Consider the following 22,493-nt stretch of genomic DNA (forward strand, 5'->3'; position numbering starts at 1 on the left):
TGTCCTGTGCCGACTGTGTGTTTTGCCGGTCTTTCGGGGCTCTCTTGTGGGGGGAACTTAAAGCTTTCCCACGGCTGCGACTTGCCTCTTGTGTTTTCGGATGTGGCCTGGCTCATCTCCGAAAGACCTAATGTGACGTATTAAACCTGAAGTCAGTTAACTCTTCCGTCCCTTTCAACACAACCTACTGCGCTTCTCCCCATGTTACTACACCACCTCTCGGCACTGGGCCGGACGCTAGTGAGCTATGGACACAGCCGTGGCTCCCGACTCGGGTTCAGGGGCTGCCGTGCTTTCTGTACCGGGGAAAGTCGGGTTTATCCTGCAGAGGTGGGATCCACTCAGAGCCTTTATCGGGACACAGTGCTCCTTCCCCGAACTGACTTCCCCATGAAAGTGACTGGACAGAAGCTACTGGATCAAGAGGTGGACATACAAAAGGTGAATATAGTCACTGTTTAATAGAGCCAGTTTTTAAAGTTACTCGATAATCTACCAGAGTAATTGCTATTTTTGCCTCATTGTTTCCTCGGAAGTCTTGTTTATCCTGTCCTTACATAAGTACTTCCGCCTTTGTAGTGTAGTAACACTACAATTCCAGGTTCACAAAAATAGTTTCTCGATTCACCTGTACGATCTAGTCTGCAAATGTAAAAGACATGTTTTTGCTGCTGGTGTGGTTTGACTTTGTGGAGCTAATAGGCTAACCCGAACCTGCTGGCTGGGGCTCGTGCAGTGCATGCTGGGTAGTGGTGGAGTTGTGAAGACCCCCAGGGGCCGTTCTGAAATTTGCCTGATTCCTCAGGAGAGACGCTGAAGTTGACATACAGCAGTTTTCTTAAACTGTTTAGCTGTCATAAACTTCTTTCCAACTGTAGTTTGCTTGGAAACCTGAGGATTTGAAGTCATTAACGCTTCATAAAGGACTGTTTTTATACCATAACAATTTCATATCAGAAACCTACAATCTCTATACCTTCACAGAAGTGTGGATTTGCAGATCTGTATGCCTGGCAGAGGAAAAGAAAGGCAAAGAAGGAGTTCTGTGTTCATGATGGACCGCCTTATGCCAATGGAGACCCACATGTTGGACATGCGCTCAACAAGGTGATCAGTTCAGACTCTTCCCTCTCTTGCACACTGTCAAAATGACCACTCAAGTCACTGTCATTGTCACCTCTAGATCCTGAAGGACATTCGAAACCGCTTTGAAATGCTGAGGGGACGCCGGGTCCACTATGTCCCGGGCTGGGATTGTCATGGTCTGCCGATTGAGTTGAAGGCGCTCGGAGAGATAAAGACGAGCAGCCTGACCCCACTACAGATCCGGCAGAAAGGTAAAGCAGACAGAAACCGTCCCAAACCTCCACCTTGGCCTTTAATAAAGTCCGCTTCTGTCCCTGTGGATTAATACTGACCATAATTAAAAAAATTCCAATTCCCTTTGTTGCTTGTTCTGGGAATTGAAAGATAAATGACAAAAGGCGCATCGGTAGTTTTATTGAACACATTTAGACCTGAGCTGCTACTTGGAGAGGTACACGCTTGAAGTGGAAAACAGCTGTGGTTCCTCCTCGTGCTAGTTCTTGGCCCATTGAAAGGAACCAGAGCAGTTCCCTTGTTTTCTGCTTTGTTTCCCTCCATTTCCAGCTTCCAGCCAGCAACAGTAACACAAAGTTATTCTCTTGCTGTAAATGTAAATGTGTTTGTTTTGACAATCCTACTTTTACGATATTCTGTTCTGACACCGGACTCTCAGGTATGTCAAAATAAGCTTTGAGAAATGAGGAGCCGGAGTCTGTATGTTGGAGGATGCGTTTGCCGCTGCGGTGAAATATTTCCTTTTTTTCCTTCCAGCACGGGCTTTTGCAGAAGAGGCCATAGCACGTCAGAAGGCTGCTTTCCAGCGCTGGGGGGTGATGGCGGACTGGGACAACTGCTACTATACGCATCACGGGGTGTATGAAGCTGCTCAGCTTCAAGTGTTCCAGGAGATGCACAGCAAGGTGGGGGTGAAACATTGAGCCTGTGTGAGAGTCAGTCTTCCCTTAAAGCTGGCAGGAGATGTGGAGAAGAGTATTGGAGGCTTTGAGTTTGTTTTTGTTTTTTTAAACCCATGAGTGTCGCTCCATGTGTGAAGATGCTTGAGGAACCCCTGGACAGCGCAAGATGTGTGAGCGTGGACAGTAACGCCGTCCTTTGTTTTCGTTCTTTAGGGCTTCATCTACCAAGACCACAAGCCAGTCTTCTGGTCTCCTTCATCAAGGTACTGACAACATGTAAATGTGGAGCAACCTGTGCTTGTCATGTTCTACTTCTTTACGGTCAGGTTAATTAAAACAGGGATGTTCACAGCTTGGTTTTTAATATTCCTCCATTTCCAAATGACACAGTCCCATCGGTGTCGTGCAGTCTCCCTTCATTTAAGGCCGTTGCCTAACTGCTTGCATGTCTTCCTCTGTAGAACAGCTCTAGCAGAAGCCGAGCTGGAGTACAATGCTCACCATGTGAGCAGAGCCATTTATGCCACGTTCCCCCTGACGACTGCGCCGCCTAATATTGGCTCGGACGTGGGTAAGATGGACACACTTGTTTTCTTATCAGAACTAACAATGGCAATAACTGAGCCCCACTTCTGATTTTGAATTTCGAACCAAGTCTTAACCCTCAAGCAGCCCTTTGTGCACACACACATGCGTTTTGTGTCTCACCGCAGATTTGGACGGTGTTTCTGTTTTGGTGTGGACCACTCAGCCCTGGACAATTCCTGCCAACCAGGCTGTTTGCTACATGCCCAAAGCCCAGTAAGGATCTTTCTCATGGATGTAGTATATTCCTTGTCGGTGTTTCCCTCTGTGTGAAACTGTTCCAGGTAAAACCACTGATTATGATCCTGGAGACATTAGGATGCTGACGTTGTCAGATCTGATCTGGACTGCATGTGAAGATGTAGTGCACATCACTTTGGATCCAATTTGGATTGTTACAATTTGAAAAAGGGCTGCGGTTCCTTAGCTGTAGACTGTGAGACGCCCTCTGTTAACGAGGACCATCGTCTACGATTACACTTAATTTTGGATCTCAAAACAGCCACATTAATGGCTGTTGGGACCTGGGCTAAGGAGCGGAGAGTTACCGGTTTGAGCCCGGGTGCCGAACAAACATGGATGGAGTTCTGGTAGTAGGGGGAGGAGCCAGAACTCCTTCAGAGCACTGCTGAGGCACCCTCGAGCAAGGTACCAGACCCACAAACGCTCTTATAGGGCCCTGCGATGAGCTGGTGACTCATCTGGGGGGGGGGGGCATACATGCCACCGGAAGGGATAACATGTTCAAGAAGGCGTTTGGTTTAAACCGCTATAAGATGATTTTTGCAAATACACAAAAGTAAATACACAAAAGATGGCAAGTTGGATTATATCTGGCTAAAAATCCAGCTAGGTCCGTGGCGGTAGTGTCTCGGAGCAAAAAGTTTATTTTGTCCTGTTTCATTTGTAGGTACTCGGTGGTGAAGAGGGCAGACAGCGCTCAGAAGCTGCTATTGGCTACGGAGCGCACAGCTAGCTTATCATCACTGCTGGGCACAGAGCTAGAGACTGTTGGCACCCTCACAGGTAACGCTAAACACACACGGTGCTGTGCCTGAAATCACATGCTCCTCCCTGTATGGTGCATAAAGTAGACTGGGATTAGAATCGGTCGATCTGGCCCAGCAAAGGCTACATTCACACTGCTGGGAATGTGACCTAACTTTGTTGGCATTGGGTCCTGACTTATGCGAACAATGGTGGTTTCACCAACAGGTCCACTGGACCTTGCAGGGCAAGGGTGTGGTTTTGGACACAGGTAGGGTCATCCTTGGGGTGTGGTTTTTCAGCTGCCTCCTCTTTTTGAAGGCTCCCAACTGGAGGGTGGGATCTGCAGACACCCGCTTGTGCCTGACAGCTTTGTGCCGCTGCTGCCAGCCAACCATGTAACCATGGTGAAGGGAACTGGTTTGGTCCACACAGCTCCAGCTCATGGGATGGATGATTACAGCGTGGCCTCAAACTTCAATTTGTCGGTGGTATGTAATGATGGATACGTGATGTGTGATGGTAGCATCACTTCCAGGAGATCTTGGGTGAGCAGCTTGTCTCATGAGGACTGTAAGATCTGCTCTACTTTGCCCCCCACTGTCCATAAATGCCCTCAGAGAGACACACATTGGCTGCTCCGGCCAATCCGATGGCAGCAGTGAGGTTCCACACCAGTTGAATTTCCAACTGGTGAAGGGGGAGGGGGATTAAGAAGATGTTGGCTGATACAACCTGCAACAGTCTGAAGTACAGCTGCACTTGCTTTGGGAAAAGCCAAAGGTTGTTTCTCTTCTACCACAGGAGTGTTTGGTGGATGAGGACGGCCGGTTTACTGAGCTGGCCGGTGCTGAGCTGCAGGATCTAGCTGTGATGAGCGAAGGCACAGACAAGGGTACCAGCTACACGTACTGTATGAACATCAATGCGTCTTCCCCGCTCTTCTCATCTTGACTGCTGTGCTCTTCCTCTCCTGGCTGCTGTCAGTGATCTCCATGCTGCGAGACTGTGGGGCTCTGGTGAAGGAGGAACCGTGTGTCCACAGTTACCCATATGACTGGAGGACGAAGCAGCCGGTTATCATCCGGCCCAGCAGACAGTGGTTTATCAACACGGCATCGCTGAAAGATAAGGCCAAGGTAAAGCTCACCGTCACCCCATGGATCAATGATTTGGCTGTCTACGTGTTGTAGCTTCTATAGATTGGATGTGCCACCTTTAGGGGACGGAAGTGGGAAATCAGTGAGATGTGTGACAATGACTTTAATAGACTTGATTCCTTCCACTTCCAGCTTTTTGCTTGGTGGAGTCGAAGCTCTTTTTTTTACACTTGAAGTCTGGCATGTGTTTCTCCAGGAGGCTCTACAGAAGGTGCACGTTCTCCCAGAGTCGGCTCGGGGTAGCTTGCTCGCCATGCTGGACAGACGGACTTACTGGTGCATCTCCAGGCAGAGGAGCTGGGGTGTTCCAATCCCAGTCTTCTATCACAAAGAGACGGGGAAGGCGCTCATAAACAAGTAGGCTGGACACATTGAAATGTTTGACTCTGGTATTTGTTTCACATTTAATTTTTGTTTCACTTTTCTTTTTAGATACACAATGTCTCATATAAGCCATCTGTTTAAGGCCAAAGGAAGTGATTGCTGGTGGGAACTTCCTCTTGAAGCGTTGCTGCCAGAAGAGGTGCTGCAGAAGGTGAGCACGGTGTCTCCACCTACTCATGCACTGCTGATGGGGGGAGGGGCTTGGTGGCCACTGGAAGTTGCTTTGATCAGTTAAAAACATCTCAAATCTAAAAGTTTCATGCATGTTGTTGAGAATGTCTGAGTCAGTGGACAGAGCTTTATCAGTTGATTGAAGCCAGGCAAGGGGCATCCTTCGCCCCACACAAGCTCCTTTGCTGGGGGACTAAGAGCATAGCTCAGGGCCTGAGGTGACGTGCTGTTTTATTAAACCGTTACCAACAATTTCAATATGACATCAGCAAACACAAAATCCTCCAAATAACAGAACGGCCCAAAACAACTGACCGAAGGTTCCCCCGGTTGAGGTCGTAGGCTCCACGGTTGTGGCTGGAGGCTCCTTTGGTTGGCTCCTCCAGTTGTGGCCATTGGCTCCTCCGGTTGCGGTCGGAGGCTCCTCCGGTTGTGGCTGGAGGCTCCCCCACACCAATTGACTCTTGACTAGACCTTAATGAATGTGTTGGTGAATTGAGAGGCTAGCATTGTCGGATAAATAAGTTGAGCTTTGTGAAAAGACGTTAATAGCCATACGTTGTGAGGAATAACCTGCTGCTTTTGGTGTGAGTGGGGAGGCTCTGTGGAAGTGACATGTCCTCTTATGTCCTCTGTTAGAGTAAAGCGGGCCCGGTGGCTGACTACATCCGTGGAGACGATGTCCTGGACATCTGGTTTGATAGTGGAACATCGTGGGCTGCTGTGCTAGAAGGTGCCTGTGAAAGCTGTCGTGTTTCATTCCACAGACCACCAAACGTGTAACTACTGAAAACGTGTGCACACACAGCACATTTTCTGAGCGATATGTCATTAATTTGTGATTAAATGTGAAGGGATCATCATCCAAGTCAGAGTAATGACAAGGTGCCTGAAACAAAGACAACATCGTAATCTTTCAGCTCAGTTTTATAAATCTTCTTTCTGTAAATTGACCTCAGTAGATTTCAATCCTGTTTAAATCAAATAATCGGATCCTATTTAATCACAAATGGACACAAAAGCAGGGAAACATCAAAGGTTCGAACCTGCTGCTAAAGGTGACCCCCCCCCGACAGAAACCAACTTTATGGCTGATGCATACGTGGAAGGCAAAGACCAGATCGGAGGCTGGTTCCAGTCTTCTCTGCTCACCAGTGTGGCTGTCAGGAATAAGGCCCCCTACAGGTGAGTCCTGGCCCTTCCCACGCAGCAGCTCTGGGGGCTCAGTGTTAACTCTTTAAGTCCTCTATACGGTCCACCACCACTTAAATATGCCTCCCCTCTGTAGTAGAGGAGTAGATGTGACTGAACAAAATGCAAAATACATCTGTATACATAAACTTTGATGGTGCAGATAGTTACTTTGTGGTGTATTTAAGCCCTGAGAGCTGCGGATGAGCAGGTGTAAAGCACGGTGAACGGTGCACAGGTGACTTGTTCTGGATGTGTGAGTGATGGACACTTGGTGGCTCTCTGTCACAGATCTCTGGTGGTTCATGGCTTTGTTGTTGGAGAGAAGGGCGAGAAGATGTCCAAGTCTGTGGGCAACGTGGTGGACCCGGAGGTGCTCATTAATGGAGGAAAGGTAAGGCGAGTGTAGGACAGCATGAGCAGAACGTTGGCATGTTCTCCCCCATCAAGCCTTGGCTTCTCTGCACTGCTCTCAAGGCCGTGTTCCAGGCCATCTCAAGGCTGTTTCCAGGTCGTCTCAAAGTGTTTAACTGTTTTCACCAGTAAAATCAGCATCTACCAAACATCCACAAGGGGACCCTCCCCTTTCAATAAAAGCTGCTGCCTCGTCAATTTCAAACGTAGAGCAGGAAGCGGGATGTACGGAGGGATCTTTGTTCCTGTTCTTTCTTTTTATTCACTCTTTACCTTCCAGGAGCCTGGGATGGCAGCGTATGGAGCCGACGTGTTGCGTTGGTGGGCTGCAGAGTCCAACATGTTTTCAGAGATTCACATCGGTGCGAACGTGCTCAACTCAGCCAGAGACAGCATCAACAAGGTGCCTGTGCATCGGCCACATTAGCCCTGTACTTAAACCCGTGGATCACCTTGATCCCGCTAGTGTCAAATCAAATCAATCTTTATTTATATATCGTCTTTTACAATCAAAATTGTTTAAAGGCGCTTTCAAGAATCCCAGGGCCTAACCCCAGACAAGCAACAGTGGCAAGGAAAAACTCCCCTTTAACAGGAAGAAACCTTGAGCAGGACCAGGCTCATGTAGGGGGACCCTCCTGCTGATGTCAGAGGAGAGGAAGAGGAAGAGGGAGAAGCACAGAAACACATACAAAAATACACTATTTATACAGCGGGGCCGGAGGTCATCATGCAGCTCCGAAGGCGGCGATACCTGTAAATGAATACGGGGGGGGGGGGGGGGGGGGGGGGAGCAGAAAAACTACACAGGAATCAGCATAACTAGTCTGCTTGATGAGGAGGAGGAGGAGGAGGAGAGAGAGGAGAGGAGAGGAGAGGAGAGGAGAGGAGAGGAGAGGAGGAGGAGAGGAGAGGAGAGGAGAGGAGAGGAGAGGAGAGGAGAGGAGAGGAAAGGAAAGGAAAGAAAGGAAAGGAAAGGAAAGGAAAGGAAAGGAAAGGAAAGGAAGGAAAGGAAAGGAAGGAAAGGAAAGGAAAGGAAAGGAAAAGGAAAGGAAAGGAAAAGGAAAGGAAAGGAAAGGAAAGGAAAGGAAAGGAAACCAAACCATGACCCAGTGGGGTGACAGAGGCCTGTCAGGTGATCATGTTTCTGGACCCCAGCATCCTCGGCCTATAGCAGCACAGCTAAGATGTTAACCTAATGATTAGGTGACCCCCTAAGTATGATAATTTGTCTGTCTATGATAGTAACTGGAACTACAGAATTAGTAACAATAAGCGTTTTCAAAGAGGTAGGTTTTAAGTCTGATCTTAAAAGTAGCAGTAGTACGATGGAGCTAGGCCTCAGAGTACTTTGTAGGTCAAAAGAAGGGTTTTAAAAATGATTCTAAATTTAACGGGCAGCCAATGAAGAGACGCCAGTACAGGAGTTATGTGATCTCTTTTGTCAATGCCTGTCACATGACCTATGATGCCCTTTTATGTCCTGCAGCTGAGAAACAGTCTGAGGTTCCTGCTGGGAAACCTCCATGGCTTCAACCCACAGGTGCAGGCGGTGGCCCCCGCAGACATGCATTACATCGACCAGTACATGTTGCATCTGCTCCACAAGTACAGCATCAAGGTGAACTGTAGCCCCTCCCCCAGCTCACCTGCACCCAGTCTAGGGCAAAGGTCAAATAACTGCTCATACACTGTGGATACTGATTGTGTGTGTGTGTGTGTGTGTGTGTGTGTGTGTGTGTGTGTGTGTGTGTGTGTGCGCGCAGGTGACAGATGCTTACAGTGAATTTGATGCTGGCAGGGTCATCCGTGTCCTCCAAGCCTTCATCACCAGTGACCTTTCCAGTTTTTATTTCAGCATCATCAAAGATCGGTAAAGTTTCTCTGTGCTACATTTGACCATCTGTAACTTGTTAGATACATTTATATACAGTTACAGTCCTGACCGTTCACAGTTTCACAGGCTCATATAAGCAATTATGCAGTGATGTAGCTTCACTTTGGTGGTCGCTCTTTCACCTGTTGGCTCTTCCCGTTGGTCGCCCCTATGCTTGTTAGCTCTTCCTGTTGCTTATGTGTTTCAATAATGGCTTTAACTCCAAATGCAGATGCTGACTTGTATGTGAATCACCTGGTTTTCCTCATCTTTCCACTCAGCACTTTGTGTCCATGCTAGTAATGTTGTCGTGAGACCACTGTACCAGTAGCCAGTTAGCATCTCCACACAGGGGTGACCTTGGTCATATGGAGCTTCTCATTTGCGCTTGCTTTAGGTTGTACTGTGATCCAGACGACTCGCTGGGCAGACGGTCTTGCCAGACTGTTTTAGAGAAGGTTCTGGACGGAGTTACCAGATCCATGGCACCAGTCCTGCCACATCTAGCTGAAGAGGTGTATCTTCACTCCCCAGGACATGAAGGTATTAACTGGTATCCTCCCACCTTCCTGTTGTTCTCCCAAATGTCATGAGAGCATTCTAAAGGTAAATGTCTGCAGAAGCCCAGAGCTTGTTCAGAAGTGGCTGGATCCAAAGTACGTCTGTGTGGCTGAGGCCAGGCGTGGAAGAGATGGTGGAGGGGGCCTGTGCTATCAGGGACTCATTCCTTTCATCCATCCCAGGCAAAAACCCAGCGACATACGATGTCACCATTGCCATCCAGCCCGGTTTGCTATTTGAACTCATGGAGGTAAACCTGTGTCCTGAGTTGGTTCTGTTCATGAGGATTTATCAATTCCTTTCACCCCTTTGAGATTTTCTGTGTTTTGATGTGTTGCAATACTACAAATATGGCGACACGCAGCCATATACGTGTTTCCCTTTTAACCACAAATAACGTCCAAATAACTTTTTAGTCCGTTTAGCCTAAATCGGCTCGAATGGACGCATCTGGTATTGGTGTCACTGCTACTTGCACTAGTTGGTCATGCTCTTCACCAACCAGGCTGTTCACCTTCAGTCAGAAGCAGAAGAGTCAGAACCAGTTGGCCTAACAGGTGACTTACCCATCTGTCTGTGACTGCCAGTGTCTTCAAGCAGAAGCCACGTCCACATCCTCCCAGCTGGCTGAGCTGATGATGGCTGCCAGGGTCAACTTGACCAGCCAGCTTCCATGTGACCTGCCCCCAGATGCACTGTTGAGCCACGGAACCTTCCTCATCAACCTGGAAGGTGAGCCGCCTCATTCCTCACCATTCCTGCAGTGCGAAGCGCTGATCTCAGCGTCTCTTCTTCCCACCAGGAGGCGTGATCCGTGAGAACAGCGCCTACAGCGTTGCAGCAGTTCCGACCTCGGGATCTCGCTGCCCACGGTGCCGCCGCTGCACGGCGGAGAGCGTAGACTCGCTGTGTCCTCGGTGCAGAACTGTGCTCCAACAATCTCACTGACGGCCACATTCTTGCAGGGTTCTGTGGGACCCACTGCACCTGCTGCCTGGTCCAAATGTTGACGGCCCTAAAACAACCTCTTTCAGCATGTCAAACCGGCAACAGAATTAAAATCAAAAACAAGTGTTTGCAAAACTAATTTATTTGAAGGGCAGGACCATGGAACAGGTGTAACACAGACTGGGTTGGTATTGTTGAATGCTTGAAGAGAGCAAAGGAATTGTTTCATAATGACTCTTGTTGTTGCAAACATCTGAATAAAGTATTCTTTAGAAGTGATCAAGCTCTGAATAAAGGAGGACGGGGCGTGACTCTCCTCCCACATCACATGCACAACGGTGGAACACGAGAGGCGTCATGCAGCAGCCGAGATGGTGAAGGCAGTAATTGTTCCTGTTGACGAGGATTCCCGGGGTCAGTCCTCGGTGGTCAGGGCCTCCAGGGCCTCCAGGAGGTGCAGGGCCAGACTGTACTGGGCGTGGTTTTCTGGGAGGATCTCCACCAGACGGCCAACGAGCCTTTTGGTCTGCTGCAGGGGGAGCGAGGGACGGCGGAGGTCGCTGGGGTCCTGCAGGGCACACACAGCCAACAGTAACTGGACGGTGGAGAGGACACGTCCAGAACCTTCAAAACATCAAGAGCCTGCCAAAACCCTCTCAGGTGACATCCAAGGCAGAATATTGGAATCAGAACGTGTTTAAACGACCGTCACACTTCTGTTTGTCCCACACTGGGACTGAAATGAGAGAGAGGATTTAGAATGATTTGAAAAATGGTTGATCTACTTTCTGAGCCTCTCTGCTCACAGTTGGTTTCTCTCATGTCCAACACACGAGTGTCCTTTGAGCAGTGCTGACTAATGTGTCCACCTTTGACTGACACATCAAGAATTAAAGGTCAACTTGATGCTTCTGACTTGGAGAACTTTTCCTCCTTTCCAAATGTGCATGTGAGAATATTATTGAAATGACTTGATTTACTCTATGTTGGTAGTTGTCGGAACAGCCATTTTTCTTCATACAGATTAGGAACAAATCCAGATATAAAGTTAAAGATGACTTAGTGGAGATTCACAAGGTTCTTAACTTGGACCAATCCTCTTCACCTTGTACATGCTTCCCTTAGGGAACATTATTTGGCAGCATGGGATAAATTTTCACTCAGCTATATTTATCTATGAAACCAGAGGAGACAGAAGTTAGTGAAGCTCCAGACCTGTCTAAAAGACATAAAGTCCTGGATGTCTTCAAATTTCCTCCTCCTTAACTCAGGAAAAACTGAGGTCATGGTGTTTGGTCCTGAACCTCTCAGGGATAGATTAGATCACATGATCACTCTAGATGGTATCTTATTAACATCTAGCCTCTCTGTGAGGAATCTAGGAGTAACTTTTGATCAAAATCTCTCCTTCAACTCACACATTAAATTAGTGTCTATAAGTGCCTTTTTTCACTTGAGAATCATCACAAAGATCAGGAAGCTGCTGACGCGGCATGATGCTGAAAAGTTAGTCCATTAATTTGTTACTTCCAGGCTGGACTATTGTAATTCTTTATTATCAGGGTGTCCAAACAACTCTTTAAGAAGCCTCTAGGTGATCCAAAATGCTGCAGCCAGAGTTCTGCCAGGTATTGACAAAAGAGATCACATAACTCCTGTAATGGCGTCGCTTCATTGGCTGCCTGTTAAATTTAGAATCATTTTTAAAACCCTTCTTTTGACCTACCAGGTTAACATCTTAGTTATGCTGCTAGAGGCAGAGGCTGCCGAGGTCCAGCCATCTGTATTTCCCTTGGTGTTGAAAGGGAATATTCTGTGGATGTGGGTGAGGAGCGAATGTGAGAGCTCACCATGGCCTTCAGCCAGGCACACAGAGTTGGCGGCAGGCGGGCCAGCAGCTCCATGGCAGGCTGGGTTTGACTCTGGCTGTGTAGCAGGGTGTAACTGAGCCTCTGGCCACTCAGAACCAGGAGTTGGGAGCCCAGGACGTCCTGATCTTCTACCTCCAGCATTGCCTGGGTTTGATGATGCACAAGTGTCCAAATATCAGCTGACTTGTTGAAACACCAGACACCAGAGAACAAGGAGAAATGACCTGTTCAGCACTGAGGTCCAGGCCTTGGCTGAAGAGTTCACAGACCAGCTGCCGTCTCAGGATGTCAGGGTTGACCTGGAGCAGCGAGCCCAGCTCCAGACACAGAGAGGGCCACCACTGTGCAGCCAGACCATCCGAGTGTGTCGTGCTGCTACCAGGGGCTGAGCCAGAACCACCCTCCACAGCCTGCACCCAGCCCATCTGAACCTGGAAGAGGAACTAACACACAAACAAGATGAAACCCCCCCGACAGAACCACATCGGCGCTCACTCGGGGAGACGGCGTTTACCTCCTGTCGCGTTAGAATCAGGCTGGAGTCCATGACCCCACTGGGCATCAGCTGGACACTGCTGAGATCTCTGAAGAGAGCATTCTTACCCTGCAGGAGTGGGGACAAATGTTGATGCATCAATGCCTTCAACTTAACCGGACCTGCAGCCCAGTTTCCCATGAGGCTCAACGGTAAACAGACCGGCGGTCTGGGGTCAATAACTGGGCCAATTGTTATGACATGCCAACACCACCAATGAAGAGTGAAGAGCCTCTACATCTGTGCTGGCACCATTTTGGAAAGTAGAACCGGTAGGAACACTGAGAGAGAGCGAGACGTTCCTCACCTTACTGTCAAACAGGCTGAGAGGTTTGACCTTGACCTTGAAGGTCATTGCAGCATGGAGCAGCGAGGCCAGCAGCCAATGGTGTTGCACCAAGGGGTAGTAGATCCCTTTCTGCTCAAGGGCCAGGTCAGCGATGGAGGGGGGGCCCTCAGCCCCACACCACACCTCCTCTACAGACAGTTCTGGAGCAGTTTCCTCCTCCACACCTGCGTCAGCCTGCACCAAAAAGCAAGGAGATGGAGTGATGGGGGCCAAAATCACCACCTAACTCAGGTCCAGCTGCAGATGGAAAGTGTGAACAAGAATGATCCAGCATGGGATTCTGACAGAGGGAGTCCCAGGCTGAACCCTTGGAGGAAAACCTGTGTCTGCATCTGTCCTGATGTACCAGCTCCTGTGTGTACAGGTGGTTCACAGCGCACGACTGGATGTTGAGAATGATTGGGAATAAATGTGGGTTTAGTTGGGACATGGGGGTCAAGGACCAGATGCTTTTCCCTCCGTCAGCCTCTCTGAGTCGAGCTGTCTTAAGGTCTCCTGCAGCTTTGCACACTCACCTCCATCAGGACCTGAAGCAGCTGGACACAGCAGCCCAGGAAGCAGGTCAGAGCCTGGTCTCCCATCCCCACGTCCTGCACAGGCAGCATTTGTTACACGGTTAGAGATGTGGTCAAGACCTCTGTGGTCTGTGAAGCAAGCTAAAGAGCGAGGTCATGAGAGCCCTGTCTGGAAACTTCCCACTGGAGCTCCAGAGGCTTGGATTCTGAGGCCCCTGGGAACTTTTCTACTGGGACCTGGAGCACTACAGGCTCAAGAAAGCTCTGCAGCTGGTCTGAGGCCGTTAAAATGGGACCCCTTGATGCTTGAAATGTTTTCACGAGAATTGCTGGAGTCCCACCAGCCTGAGCTGGGCCCTCTGTGGACCCCAACCTGAGAACTGGTTAATCTCTGGAGGAACTCTGAGCAGGATGGTTTGAACTCAGCCACATGGGAGGCCTGAACTCCAAAACCTCCAGGTTGTTGTTCTGAAGCCAACCAGAGGTGCTGGTGTGTTTCAGATCATTGGCAGCTCAGGTGTATTTGATTGGTGTCCAATCAAATACACGTTCAGTTAAATAACTGTCCAATAAAGACATGTTCACCTTGTACATGCTTCCCTTAGGGAACATTATTCGGCAGCATGGGATAAATTTTCATTGTTATGCTGATGACACTCAGCTTTATTTATCCATGAAACCCGAGGAGACAGAGAAGTTAGTGAAGCTCCAGACCTGTCTTAAAGACATAAAGTCCTGGATGTTTTCAAATTTCCTCCTCCTTAACCCAGGAAAAACTGAGGTCATGGTGTTTGGTCCTGAACCTCTCAGGGATAGATTAGATCACATGATCACTCTAGGTGGCACCTCCTTAACATCTAGTCTGTTAGGAATCTAGGAGTAACCTTTGATCAAAATCTCTCCTTCAACTCACACATTAAATTAGTCTCTAGAAGTGCCTTTTTTCACCTGAGGAACATCACAAAGATCAGAAAGCTACTGACGCGGCATGATGCTGAAAAGTTAATTCATGCTTTTGTTACCTGACTGACTGACTGACTGGACTGACTGACTGGACTGACTGACTGATTTCCAGAGCCCTGCGAGACGCCAGCGAGCAGCAAAGAAGCAGCAGCAGCAGAGAAGCAGCAGGTTGTCAGAGCAGCAAACTTACTCGTCTGCACAGACGGTCTTTGGGAGCTTTGCCGACCTGGGGAGAGAAAAGCACATTCATTCATTTCATTGGTTGCTGCCTTCTCTGGCTGACCGTCCGTGCACGTGCCTCACCTTCTCCATGAGAAAGGTGGCTGCTGACAAATACTTGACGATGAAGGTGCTCCACATCATGGTGGCGATACCTGCAGCGAACATTCAGCCATCAAGGTCACTCTGATAAATGCTGTTGCTTGTGAGTGCAAAGAATAAAGCGCGGTCGTGCACGTGCTTTACTGGTGTGCAGCACACACGTATAGTATATACTGTATGTATAAATTCACGCCACTTTGTCCCCCTTCCATCAGGTATAAAATCCGTACAGCACCTAGCTGGATGTGTGGGCTGGAGACCAACTTCAGATGTTCCACAGCCAGACAGAAGAATTTCACCTCCTAGAGACACGGAGAACAGCAACGGCCTCATTGTAATAACATTGTAATAACAACTGTGTGGCAGGCAGGACAGTGTTGTCTTCCGGGACAGCTCTTGATTCAGTGAGCGTCCTGAAGGTTATACCTCAGGGTCTCGGTTCCAGTGCACCACGTGCTCCCAGCAGCAGTGAGCAAACAGCATGTCAGGAGACAGCGAGTGTGGGAAGCGCTCACACACGGCCACAAACAGCTCTGAAAGACACAACACAGCAGCTCGCGCTCACGCCACACACACTCAAGTCCTGTTCGTTTCCAGGAGGCAGCAGAGTTGCTGTGCAACCAGGACCGTGCTGCTGCCGGTTCACTAAAACGCCACTCTGGTCTCACTTCCGGGGTGTGACGGCGGTCGCTAGGGGGCAGTAGTGAGTGTTCACCACTTTCACCTGCGCTGGTTTAACTGGGACAACGGGGAGGAGACGAGCAGCAGCACTGGCCTTGTTGAGGGACGTTAGGATGGACAGCCCCCCTCCTCAGCCCTTCTAGCGGACCTCTGGCCAGGGGAGGAGGGTTCTAGAGCCTGTGCCTCTAGTGTGGGTGGGGTCTAGAGCACATCCCATGATATGTGGATCTTTTTCTCTCTCTCAAATGGGATTAAATGACTAAAAATATAAGTAACAAATAACCCAACAGCAGTCTTCTGCTCAACAGTGTGTCCTGACCAGCTGTCCTCTGCGTCCCCTCCTGGTCGTTCCTCTGCTTCTCAGGTTGGTCTCTGGGCTCGTTATGTCTCTCATCATCTGGGTCATCAGACTTCTGGAGGAAGGCCTTCAGATTTTCAGGGGCCAAACGGTGCCTGAACACCCACTTGGAGATACTGTCTGCAACAGCTCCTGGAGGGACAGAAGCAGCAGTGGAAGAAGATGGAAGACGTGAAGAGTCACAGCAACCAGAACCAGTGCCTTCTGGTCCTCCGCAGCTCACCTCGGCCCCCCTCCAGCAGGGTCTTTATTGAGCACTGTGTGGCTGAACCCCCCAGGGGTCCCTGAGCTGCGGGCACCAAGAGCAGAGTCTGCAGGACCATCAGGTCCTCCAGCTGGCGGACACACACCAACCACTGTTCCAGCTCCAGTGACACTGCTTCCCAGTCTGACTGCAGCTGGGAGCAACAACAGGGCAACTCAGTCACGTTGTGAAGAAGAAATGGAGGTCAAAGTTCATGCACGGACAGCTCAACACAATTCTAGTCTTTTATCATACAGATGCAACACAGGCCAGAGAGCCTTGTGGGACACCTCACTTCACCTTTGAGTCTGCACGATGCTGGATGCAGGTCTTGGCAGCGTGATGGGCAACAAATGCAGCCAGCAGGGCGGCAGCAGTGTGTTGGGACTGGATACAAGCGCTGCGAACCTGCTGCCACCAGGGGGAGACAGACTGAGGGTCCCAGCAGTCTTCAACAGCACCTGTTGGACAAAAGGAGCAGGAAAGCTCAGCCTTTTCCTGTCCCTCCCTCCCTCCCTCTCTCTCTCTAAACACACACACAGACAGACCTTTCATGTTGCTGAGTGTGATGAGTAGTGTGTGTAGGTTGACTGTAGTTTGCTCTGGGTTTTGGAGGATCTCCTTCTCTCTCTGAAACCAAACGCTAAGCAGCACAGCCTGGAAGATGATCGGGAAACAACAGAGGAAGAAGAAAACAGCGCATACTTGGGATCATTTACTGAGCAAATGTGCTGCTCCTCTATCACTGGAGCCACCTGGACTTGAGAAGGTAGAAGGGACTAAAAAGGAGGGGAGGGACGCCTCCAGGACAGTTACCAGTAGCTGCTGAGGACTGATGCCAGCCTGCTGCAGAGGGTCACACACTTTAGCAATTTGGCTTTTCCCACACAGGGCTCCCCAAAACAGGAAGTTCCCTAAAGAAAACACAAACATGCATTTGTGACTTTATATTTACCCATTAAACCCTCCAAAAGTTACTATTTTAGCTCCAACTAAAAACCATGTGGACAGATGATGGTTAGCAGTATCGACACCAAAAAATGTCTAATTGTTCTGAGGAAAAGGAAGATTTTTACACAACTGAAAGTCCGCGCACCAGCCACTTTACAAGGCTTCAACTGCTTTTTAACACAACTGGTAGCTAATTAATGGTTAATCAGACATGGTCAAAATATGTCAGATTCTACACTATAAACTGCTACTTTTCCCCAATTTGATGCCTGCAGCTTATAGAGCGACGCAGCTTATTTATGGATTTATACGGACTTCCTCGATCGCCTCACCAGGATAAATAAAGTTTTCTGAATTTGAATAGATATCTGTGACCACCAGAGGCAAGACAGACAGGTTGAAGAGCAGGAGATGCTAGTTTGAGTTATGTTGAATCTTTTTGCCCCTCATGTCTACACCCTCGTGTAGGAAGAAACAGGAAGAAACGCTGGCGATGCAGCATTTGGCCCCCCGGTGGCCACCAGCCGGTAAAAGCCTATAAATTAGCTACGCTCTTGTCTAGGCGGCAGGGTTCAAAGTGTGTGGAAAAAGTAGCGACTTTTAGTGGGGAAATTAGGTTGTTTGCATATTCAATATGAAGACTGGTGTCCTACCCAGCTGACTGTGGTCAGTTTCAGACATGTAGATCACCCTCAAGCTTCCATCCTCAGTGAACTCCATCTGAGAGAGAAAGGCTTGGACAGGAAGGGGGGAGTCGGGAGAGTCCTCTGCAAAGGAAACACTTGGTCTGCTGCTCAGCTGGGCATAGCTCTGCAGGGTAGAGCGCACCCTGGATAGTTCATCCAGTAGAACATCTGAGGGCTCCTGCTGGGCCAGAGAACACTGTTGATGACATCAGCAATTAAATACCACATAAACCATCTACTATATCTATCTACTATAGCTACAATGGACGATGGTTAGACTCAGAGGCTCAGAGCACCTTCAAACCTGCCCCCCTTTTGGGCTTCCTAGTGTGGTCTCGTGCTACTCTACTCTGGCTCAGACTGCCTGCAGAATTTATGCATATTCTGCATCACATACACACTCTGCTCTCTGGAAATCGATGTTCCAGCAATAAAATGTCATCGTTTACAGCCACAGGACTTAAGCTAGTGAACCATGTTTATTCAGGGGAGCAGGGTCCCCTCCCCCTTGGACTGGTCACGCCCGTCCCAGCACACAGACCTCTGCTTGAATCAATCCCACCTCAAACATGGTGAACATCTGGCCAGAGGCTGTGGTAAGAAGTCCTGAGAAGAAGGTGTATCCATCATAAGTGTTCCTGAGCAGCAGGGTTCGGACCCAGCTGAGAGGAAAAACCAAGCTGCCTTGCAGGTCGGGCCCATTTTGGCAGCAGAAGGGGATCAGAACTAGTATGTGGTTGGGCCTGATCACTTTTTACTTTGGCTTTTCTGTCTTTGTGCAAATGAAATGTGCCATTCTTAAAACCACGCCTGTTTTTCCTGCCCCACCAAACAAATAACAGTACAAATGGAACCATCAAGGCTCATGCCTGGGTAATGCTGAGGGACGTCCCACAGGCCTCTGCATCCGGAGCAGGGTGCAGCTGCTGGATGTCAGTATAGAGCTGGAGGAGCTTCAGCTGGGAGGAACAGAACCGGAGGAGGCTCACATCAACTTCTTCTGGGTCTGTAATGAACAACTACTGATCATAAATGGAGACAAACCAGCGAGGGACATGTGAACAAAGGTGGCCCTTCGGAAGCTTCACCTTTTTGCTTCAGATGGAGGGAGAGGGCGGATGTGATATTAATCAGACACTTGACCAGTACATTCCTGTTGGACAGCAGAGTCTCCAAAGCCTGAGAAGAGTGTTGGAGATCAAATTTGAAATCTGAAAATGTAATGACTTTTAATATATTTGATAGAGAGTACCTGTTTCTTCATGGCAGGATGTCTTATTTCCAACAAAACAGTCTTGGCTTCGCTCTCCAAAATATCTGAAAACAAAATAATACCTCTCTAAAGAATAATCCCTTGTTTGTCATTAGGACAATTATCACGAATGAAGAAAACCTAAAATTATTTTGCATGTGCTCATTGGAAATAGAGTAATGTGGACCAGGACGTTCCTGTGTTTGACGGGCCAGAAACGCTGATCCGAACCCACAGAGAATCAGAGGAAAGACGAGAGACACCAGAGCAGCGACTCAGAAGAGGTGAAGGCAGAGCAACCTGAGAGCAACTGCAGAGCAACCTCAGAGCAACCTGGGCCTCCAAGACCTCAGTAGGGCCACACACTGATGGCCTCCAGGCTGTGCTGCACTGCTGCAGTCTCTGACAACATGTCTTGGTGCAACACTAATTTCATCTCCATTCAAACAGTTTTGTGGAAAAACAATGTCAATGACTTGTAGCTGCAAGTAGATTAAAAATCTATTCATTCAACTTCTTGACCTCTAAATTTTCAAATAGGGGATTCTGCATTTCTTACCTGGATCCACTTCTGTGTTCTTCAGTAACATGGTCAGTCTCTTTAATAGGTGCATATCTTTGGCTCTTTCACTCTTCTTGTCACTGAAATCAATCATTTGGATGGATATGAGTACACGGCTGGATGCTGATTCATGATGAGAAGCAGAGGAACACTCTAAAAAAGCTCCGTGTGGATGGTGCAGACATGAAATCACGTCATGTCACCATCCACCCATCTTTGCTGTTCTCGGGGCATGTTAAAGTACACAAGAAGAGCAGAATCTGCTGGCCTTCATCAGTCGTGTCATGTGGCTTGGTGAGATCACAGGCACCCTAAAAGTGTCAGGAAAGGGCTTCAGACAGCACCCAAGAGCAACAACTCAGAGTGGCCTGACTCGTGTGTGTGTGTGTGTGTGTGTGAGTATTCTACGCTGTCCAGAATGTCACAACTGCACCCTTGAAACTTCTAAGAGAGTGCAGTGAGGTGAAGGTCGATGGGTTGTTTTAAAAGAGCAACCTGAGGGCCAGATGGAAGGGGATGTTCACAGTCCTCAGAGTTCTTGCAGCAGGATCCAACAGACACACCTTTGGGGTGTGCAAGTGCCAGCCCTGACTGGTGACACAGTTCACCCCCATCAGACGGTGGCCAGCATACAGTAACCTGAAAAAAGAGAAAGCAACACAGCAAACAATGGATCAAAATACACCCACAAAATAAAGATAATGAATAAAAGAGGAGAGGAAGAGGAAGAGGAAGAGGGAGAGGAGAGGAGAGGAGAGGAGAGGAGAGGAGAGGAGAGGAGAGGAGAGGAGAGGAGAGGAGAGGAGAGGAGAGGAGAGGAGAGGAGAGGAGAGGAGATTGACTATTGGTTTGACTGAGAAGAACATGCAGCGGGTTCGTGTTTCCAGTGTGGGACAATGAGATGTGCAAGCAGAGCCCGATGGCACAACGGCTTGTAAATACTGAGTGATAATGTAATAAAGGCATAAATAAGACGCTCCAAGTCTTGGATGGACTCAGCTGTTGAAAACCGAGCTCATCTTTCTGCCTGTCTCATCAGCTGGCTATGAGACGGGTCATTCCTACCTGCAGTGCTTGCCTATGTTGAAGGCGCCCACTCGGGGACCCTGCTTCATTGCCCACACCTCCAGGATTCCTCTGCGTGGTGCATATATGACCAGGAAGAGAGCATGGCGTTTGGGAAGGGAGGAAGAGTCGTGATCTCCTCGCTCCTCTTGAACCTGCAGCCAACCCAACTGAGCATCTCGATATCCTGCATTTCAGTTCGACACAGACACAAGCTGCTTTTAAGGCCGAGCAACTGAGGTCAAGAGTTGGGTCTTACTGGCTACAGCATGAGGTCTGATAATGAAAGTAGTCATGGAAGCAGGCAGCTTTTGATGTTCTCACCCTTCCACATACGAATGCAAATGCCTCGAGCCAAGTCCAGCAGAGCGACGCGTCCAAAATCATCAGTCACACCAGCTAACATATTGCAGGGGGACAGGCAGATAGACTCGCCATGGCGACGAGAGTCTGGGAGACCAAATCTAGATGACGCAGGATGACGTAATCAGCAACATTTATGCTGCTGGGGTGTGTGCTGACACAGGTGACCGGTTGGTTACCTGATCCCTAATGGTGTTGCAGGCTCCACTTTGGGCTTCTGCTTCTGAACTGTCTCCTCCTCATTTCTGTTCTTGTTCCATCCTAACCACCCACTGAGAGGGTGACAAACAGAAGGAAAAATCAGTCCAACATCATTAATAAGCAGTAAGAAAAGTAGGAGATATAGCTTTTAATATTACATTAATAATATTAATACCCAACTTCCTGTCTAAATTGATCTGGCACTGACATCACTTGACCTCATCCAGTAGTTTTCAGCTTCTGTCTCTCTCTGCCAGTTAGGGCACGAGTGTGTGTGTGTGTGTGTGTGTGTGTGTGTGTGTGTGTGTGTGTGTGTGAAATGTCATTCCAGCCTTGCTAAAATGACAGGTTTTGAAGAAATGAGACCAAAAGAAATGAAGTGAAAACTCTGTGTGACCATGACTGTGACAACACAACCATCAATAAGCTTATGCGTTATTATGCACCCCCCATAAACACGTTAAAGCTTTCCTTTTGTGACATCAGTCTTTTGGCTAGTAGGTGATTAGCTGCTTTCCTCCAGATTTGCTCCCCCTTCTTTGTGAAAACCACGACATACCCCCACACACCCAGGTCAGCAAACAAAGCCCTGCATGGTGACACCACCTGAGGATTCCTGGACCGAGGAGACCAAACTCTTGTCTTTTGGACAGTGGGCCACTTGTTCCATAAGGAAGGTGGAATTATTGCAGTGGTCTTTTATCCTGGAAGATTTAAAAGCTTGGATCTGGCAGAAACGTACCTGGCAGCATTGAAGAGGGCTGAGGTGAGTTTACTGGCCACGGCCAGGGCCACGTGAGACAGCAGAGGCTGGGAGCTCCCCTAAGCACCACAAAACACTTTCTGTTAAACCACCCTTGAAAGTAAAAGGACTTCCAAAAATAAAAGCTGCTTATATCTACAATTCATACAACATAAATAAGGCAGAGAAAACAAGCCGGAGGTGTGTGTTTGTAACGCACTGCGCTCACTGAGGGTGGAGTGAGGTTCCAGCAGCACTGAAACTCACCTCTACAGCATAGTAAAAGCCAATATATGGCCCACCCCCCACACTGACGTACAGGCTCATGGCAGGGGGGCTCCCCTTGACTGAAGCATTGAACCCCCCGAGGATGGACGCATTCTTCATCTGGTCAAACACACACAGAGTCATAATGCCTGGAAATGAAGCACACACACACACACACACACACACACACACACACACACACACACACACACAGCTGTTTACAGGCAATACAAACTCACCTCACTTCAGCCCCTGTGATGTCATCAAATCCAAAGCTAACACATCTA

General features: G+C 48.7%; 2 protein-coding genes across 9 annotated transcripts in view; one reads left to right on the forward strand and one right to left on the reverse strand.

The window, feature by feature from the left end:
- On the forward strand, nucleotides 1-10,559 carry iars2 (isoleucyl-tRNA synthetase 2, mitochondrial). The gene is made up of 23 exons (XM_057058844.1): nucleotides 1-441; nucleotides 985-1,107; nucleotides 1,184-1,337; nucleotides 1,858-2,006; nucleotides 2,217-2,266; nucleotides 2,465-2,574; nucleotides 2,717-2,804; nucleotides 3,499-3,614; nucleotides 3,897-4,066; nucleotides 4,380-4,470; nucleotides 4,563-4,714; nucleotides 4,932-5,092; nucleotides 5,168-5,270; nucleotides 5,930-6,023; nucleotides 6,367-6,475; nucleotides 6,773-6,875; nucleotides 7,176-7,298; nucleotides 8,385-8,516; nucleotides 8,662-8,768; nucleotides 9,169-9,314; nucleotides 9,392-9,582; nucleotides 9,920-10,064; nucleotides 10,135-10,559. Exons 1-23 carry the CDS (start codon nucleotides 202-204, stop codon nucleotides 10,278-10,280), a joined length of 3,003 nt encoding a protein of 1,000 aa, XP_056914824.1. The 5' UTR covers nucleotides 1-201; the 3' UTR covers nucleotides 10,281-10,559.
- The window catches only part of rab3gap2 (RAB3 GTPase activating protein subunit 2 (non-catalytic)), a 17,697-nt gene continuing 5,608 nt past the window's right edge, over nucleotides 10,405-22,493 (reverse strand). For 6 of the 8 annotated variants that reach the window (XM_057058834.1, XM_057058837.1, XM_057058839.1 and 3 more), the window contains 26 exons: nucleotides 22,207-22,355; nucleotides 21,940-22,019; nucleotides 21,176-21,268; nucleotides 20,958-21,097; nucleotides 20,634-20,820; nucleotides 20,064-20,207; nucleotides 19,566-19,648; nucleotides 19,007-19,071; nucleotides 18,843-18,933; nucleotides 18,624-18,760; nucleotides 17,722-17,950; nucleotides 16,934-17,031; nucleotides 16,666-16,774; nucleotides 16,418-16,578; nucleotides 16,097-16,271; nucleotides 15,835-16,005; nucleotides 15,261-15,367; nucleotides 15,070-15,136; nucleotides 14,817-14,887; nucleotides 14,704-14,739; nucleotides 13,551-13,625; nucleotides 12,994-13,209; nucleotides 12,666-12,755; nucleotides 12,376-12,594; nucleotides 12,131-12,295; nucleotides 10,405-10,848 (listed from right to left, as the gene is read on the reverse strand). In XM_057058834.1, coding sequence (XP_056914814.1) covers nucleotides 10,696-10,848; nucleotides 12,131-12,295; nucleotides 12,376-12,594; nucleotides 12,666-12,755; nucleotides 12,994-13,209; nucleotides 13,551-13,625; nucleotides 14,704-14,739; nucleotides 14,817-14,887; nucleotides 15,070-15,136; nucleotides 15,261-15,367; nucleotides 15,835-16,005; nucleotides 16,097-16,271; nucleotides 16,418-16,578; nucleotides 16,666-16,774; nucleotides 16,934-17,031; nucleotides 17,722-17,950; nucleotides 18,624-18,760; nucleotides 18,843-18,933; nucleotides 19,007-19,071; nucleotides 19,566-19,648; nucleotides 20,064-20,207; nucleotides 20,634-20,820; nucleotides 20,958-21,097; nucleotides 21,176-21,268; nucleotides 21,940-22,019; nucleotides 22,207-22,355 — 3,311 coding nt within the window. In that variant the 3' untranslated portion in view covers nucleotides 10,405-10,695. The remainder of the gene's footprint in view (nucleotides 10,849-12,130; nucleotides 12,296-12,375; nucleotides 12,595-12,665; nucleotides 12,756-12,993; nucleotides 13,210-13,550; nucleotides 13,626-14,703; nucleotides 14,740-14,816; nucleotides 14,888-15,069; nucleotides 15,137-15,260; nucleotides 15,368-15,834; nucleotides 16,006-16,096; nucleotides 16,272-16,417; nucleotides 16,579-16,665; nucleotides 16,775-16,933; nucleotides 17,032-17,721; nucleotides 17,951-18,623; nucleotides 18,761-18,842; nucleotides 18,934-19,006; nucleotides 19,072-19,565; nucleotides 19,649-20,063; nucleotides 20,208-20,633; nucleotides 20,821-20,957; nucleotides 21,098-21,175; nucleotides 21,269-21,939; nucleotides 22,020-22,206; nucleotides 22,356-22,493) is intronic. The other 2 variants (XM_057058836.1, XM_057058835.1) reach the window with 2 other exon arrangements.

The sequence above is a fragment of the Takifugu flavidus genome, chromosome 16 (assembly GCF_003711565.1).
Source record: "Takifugu flavidus isolate HTHZ2018 chromosome 16, ASM371156v2, whole genome shotgun sequence".
NCBI classification, from domain to species: domain Eukaryota; kingdom Metazoa; phylum Chordata; class Actinopteri; order Tetraodontiformes; family Tetraodontidae; genus Takifugu; species Takifugu flavidus.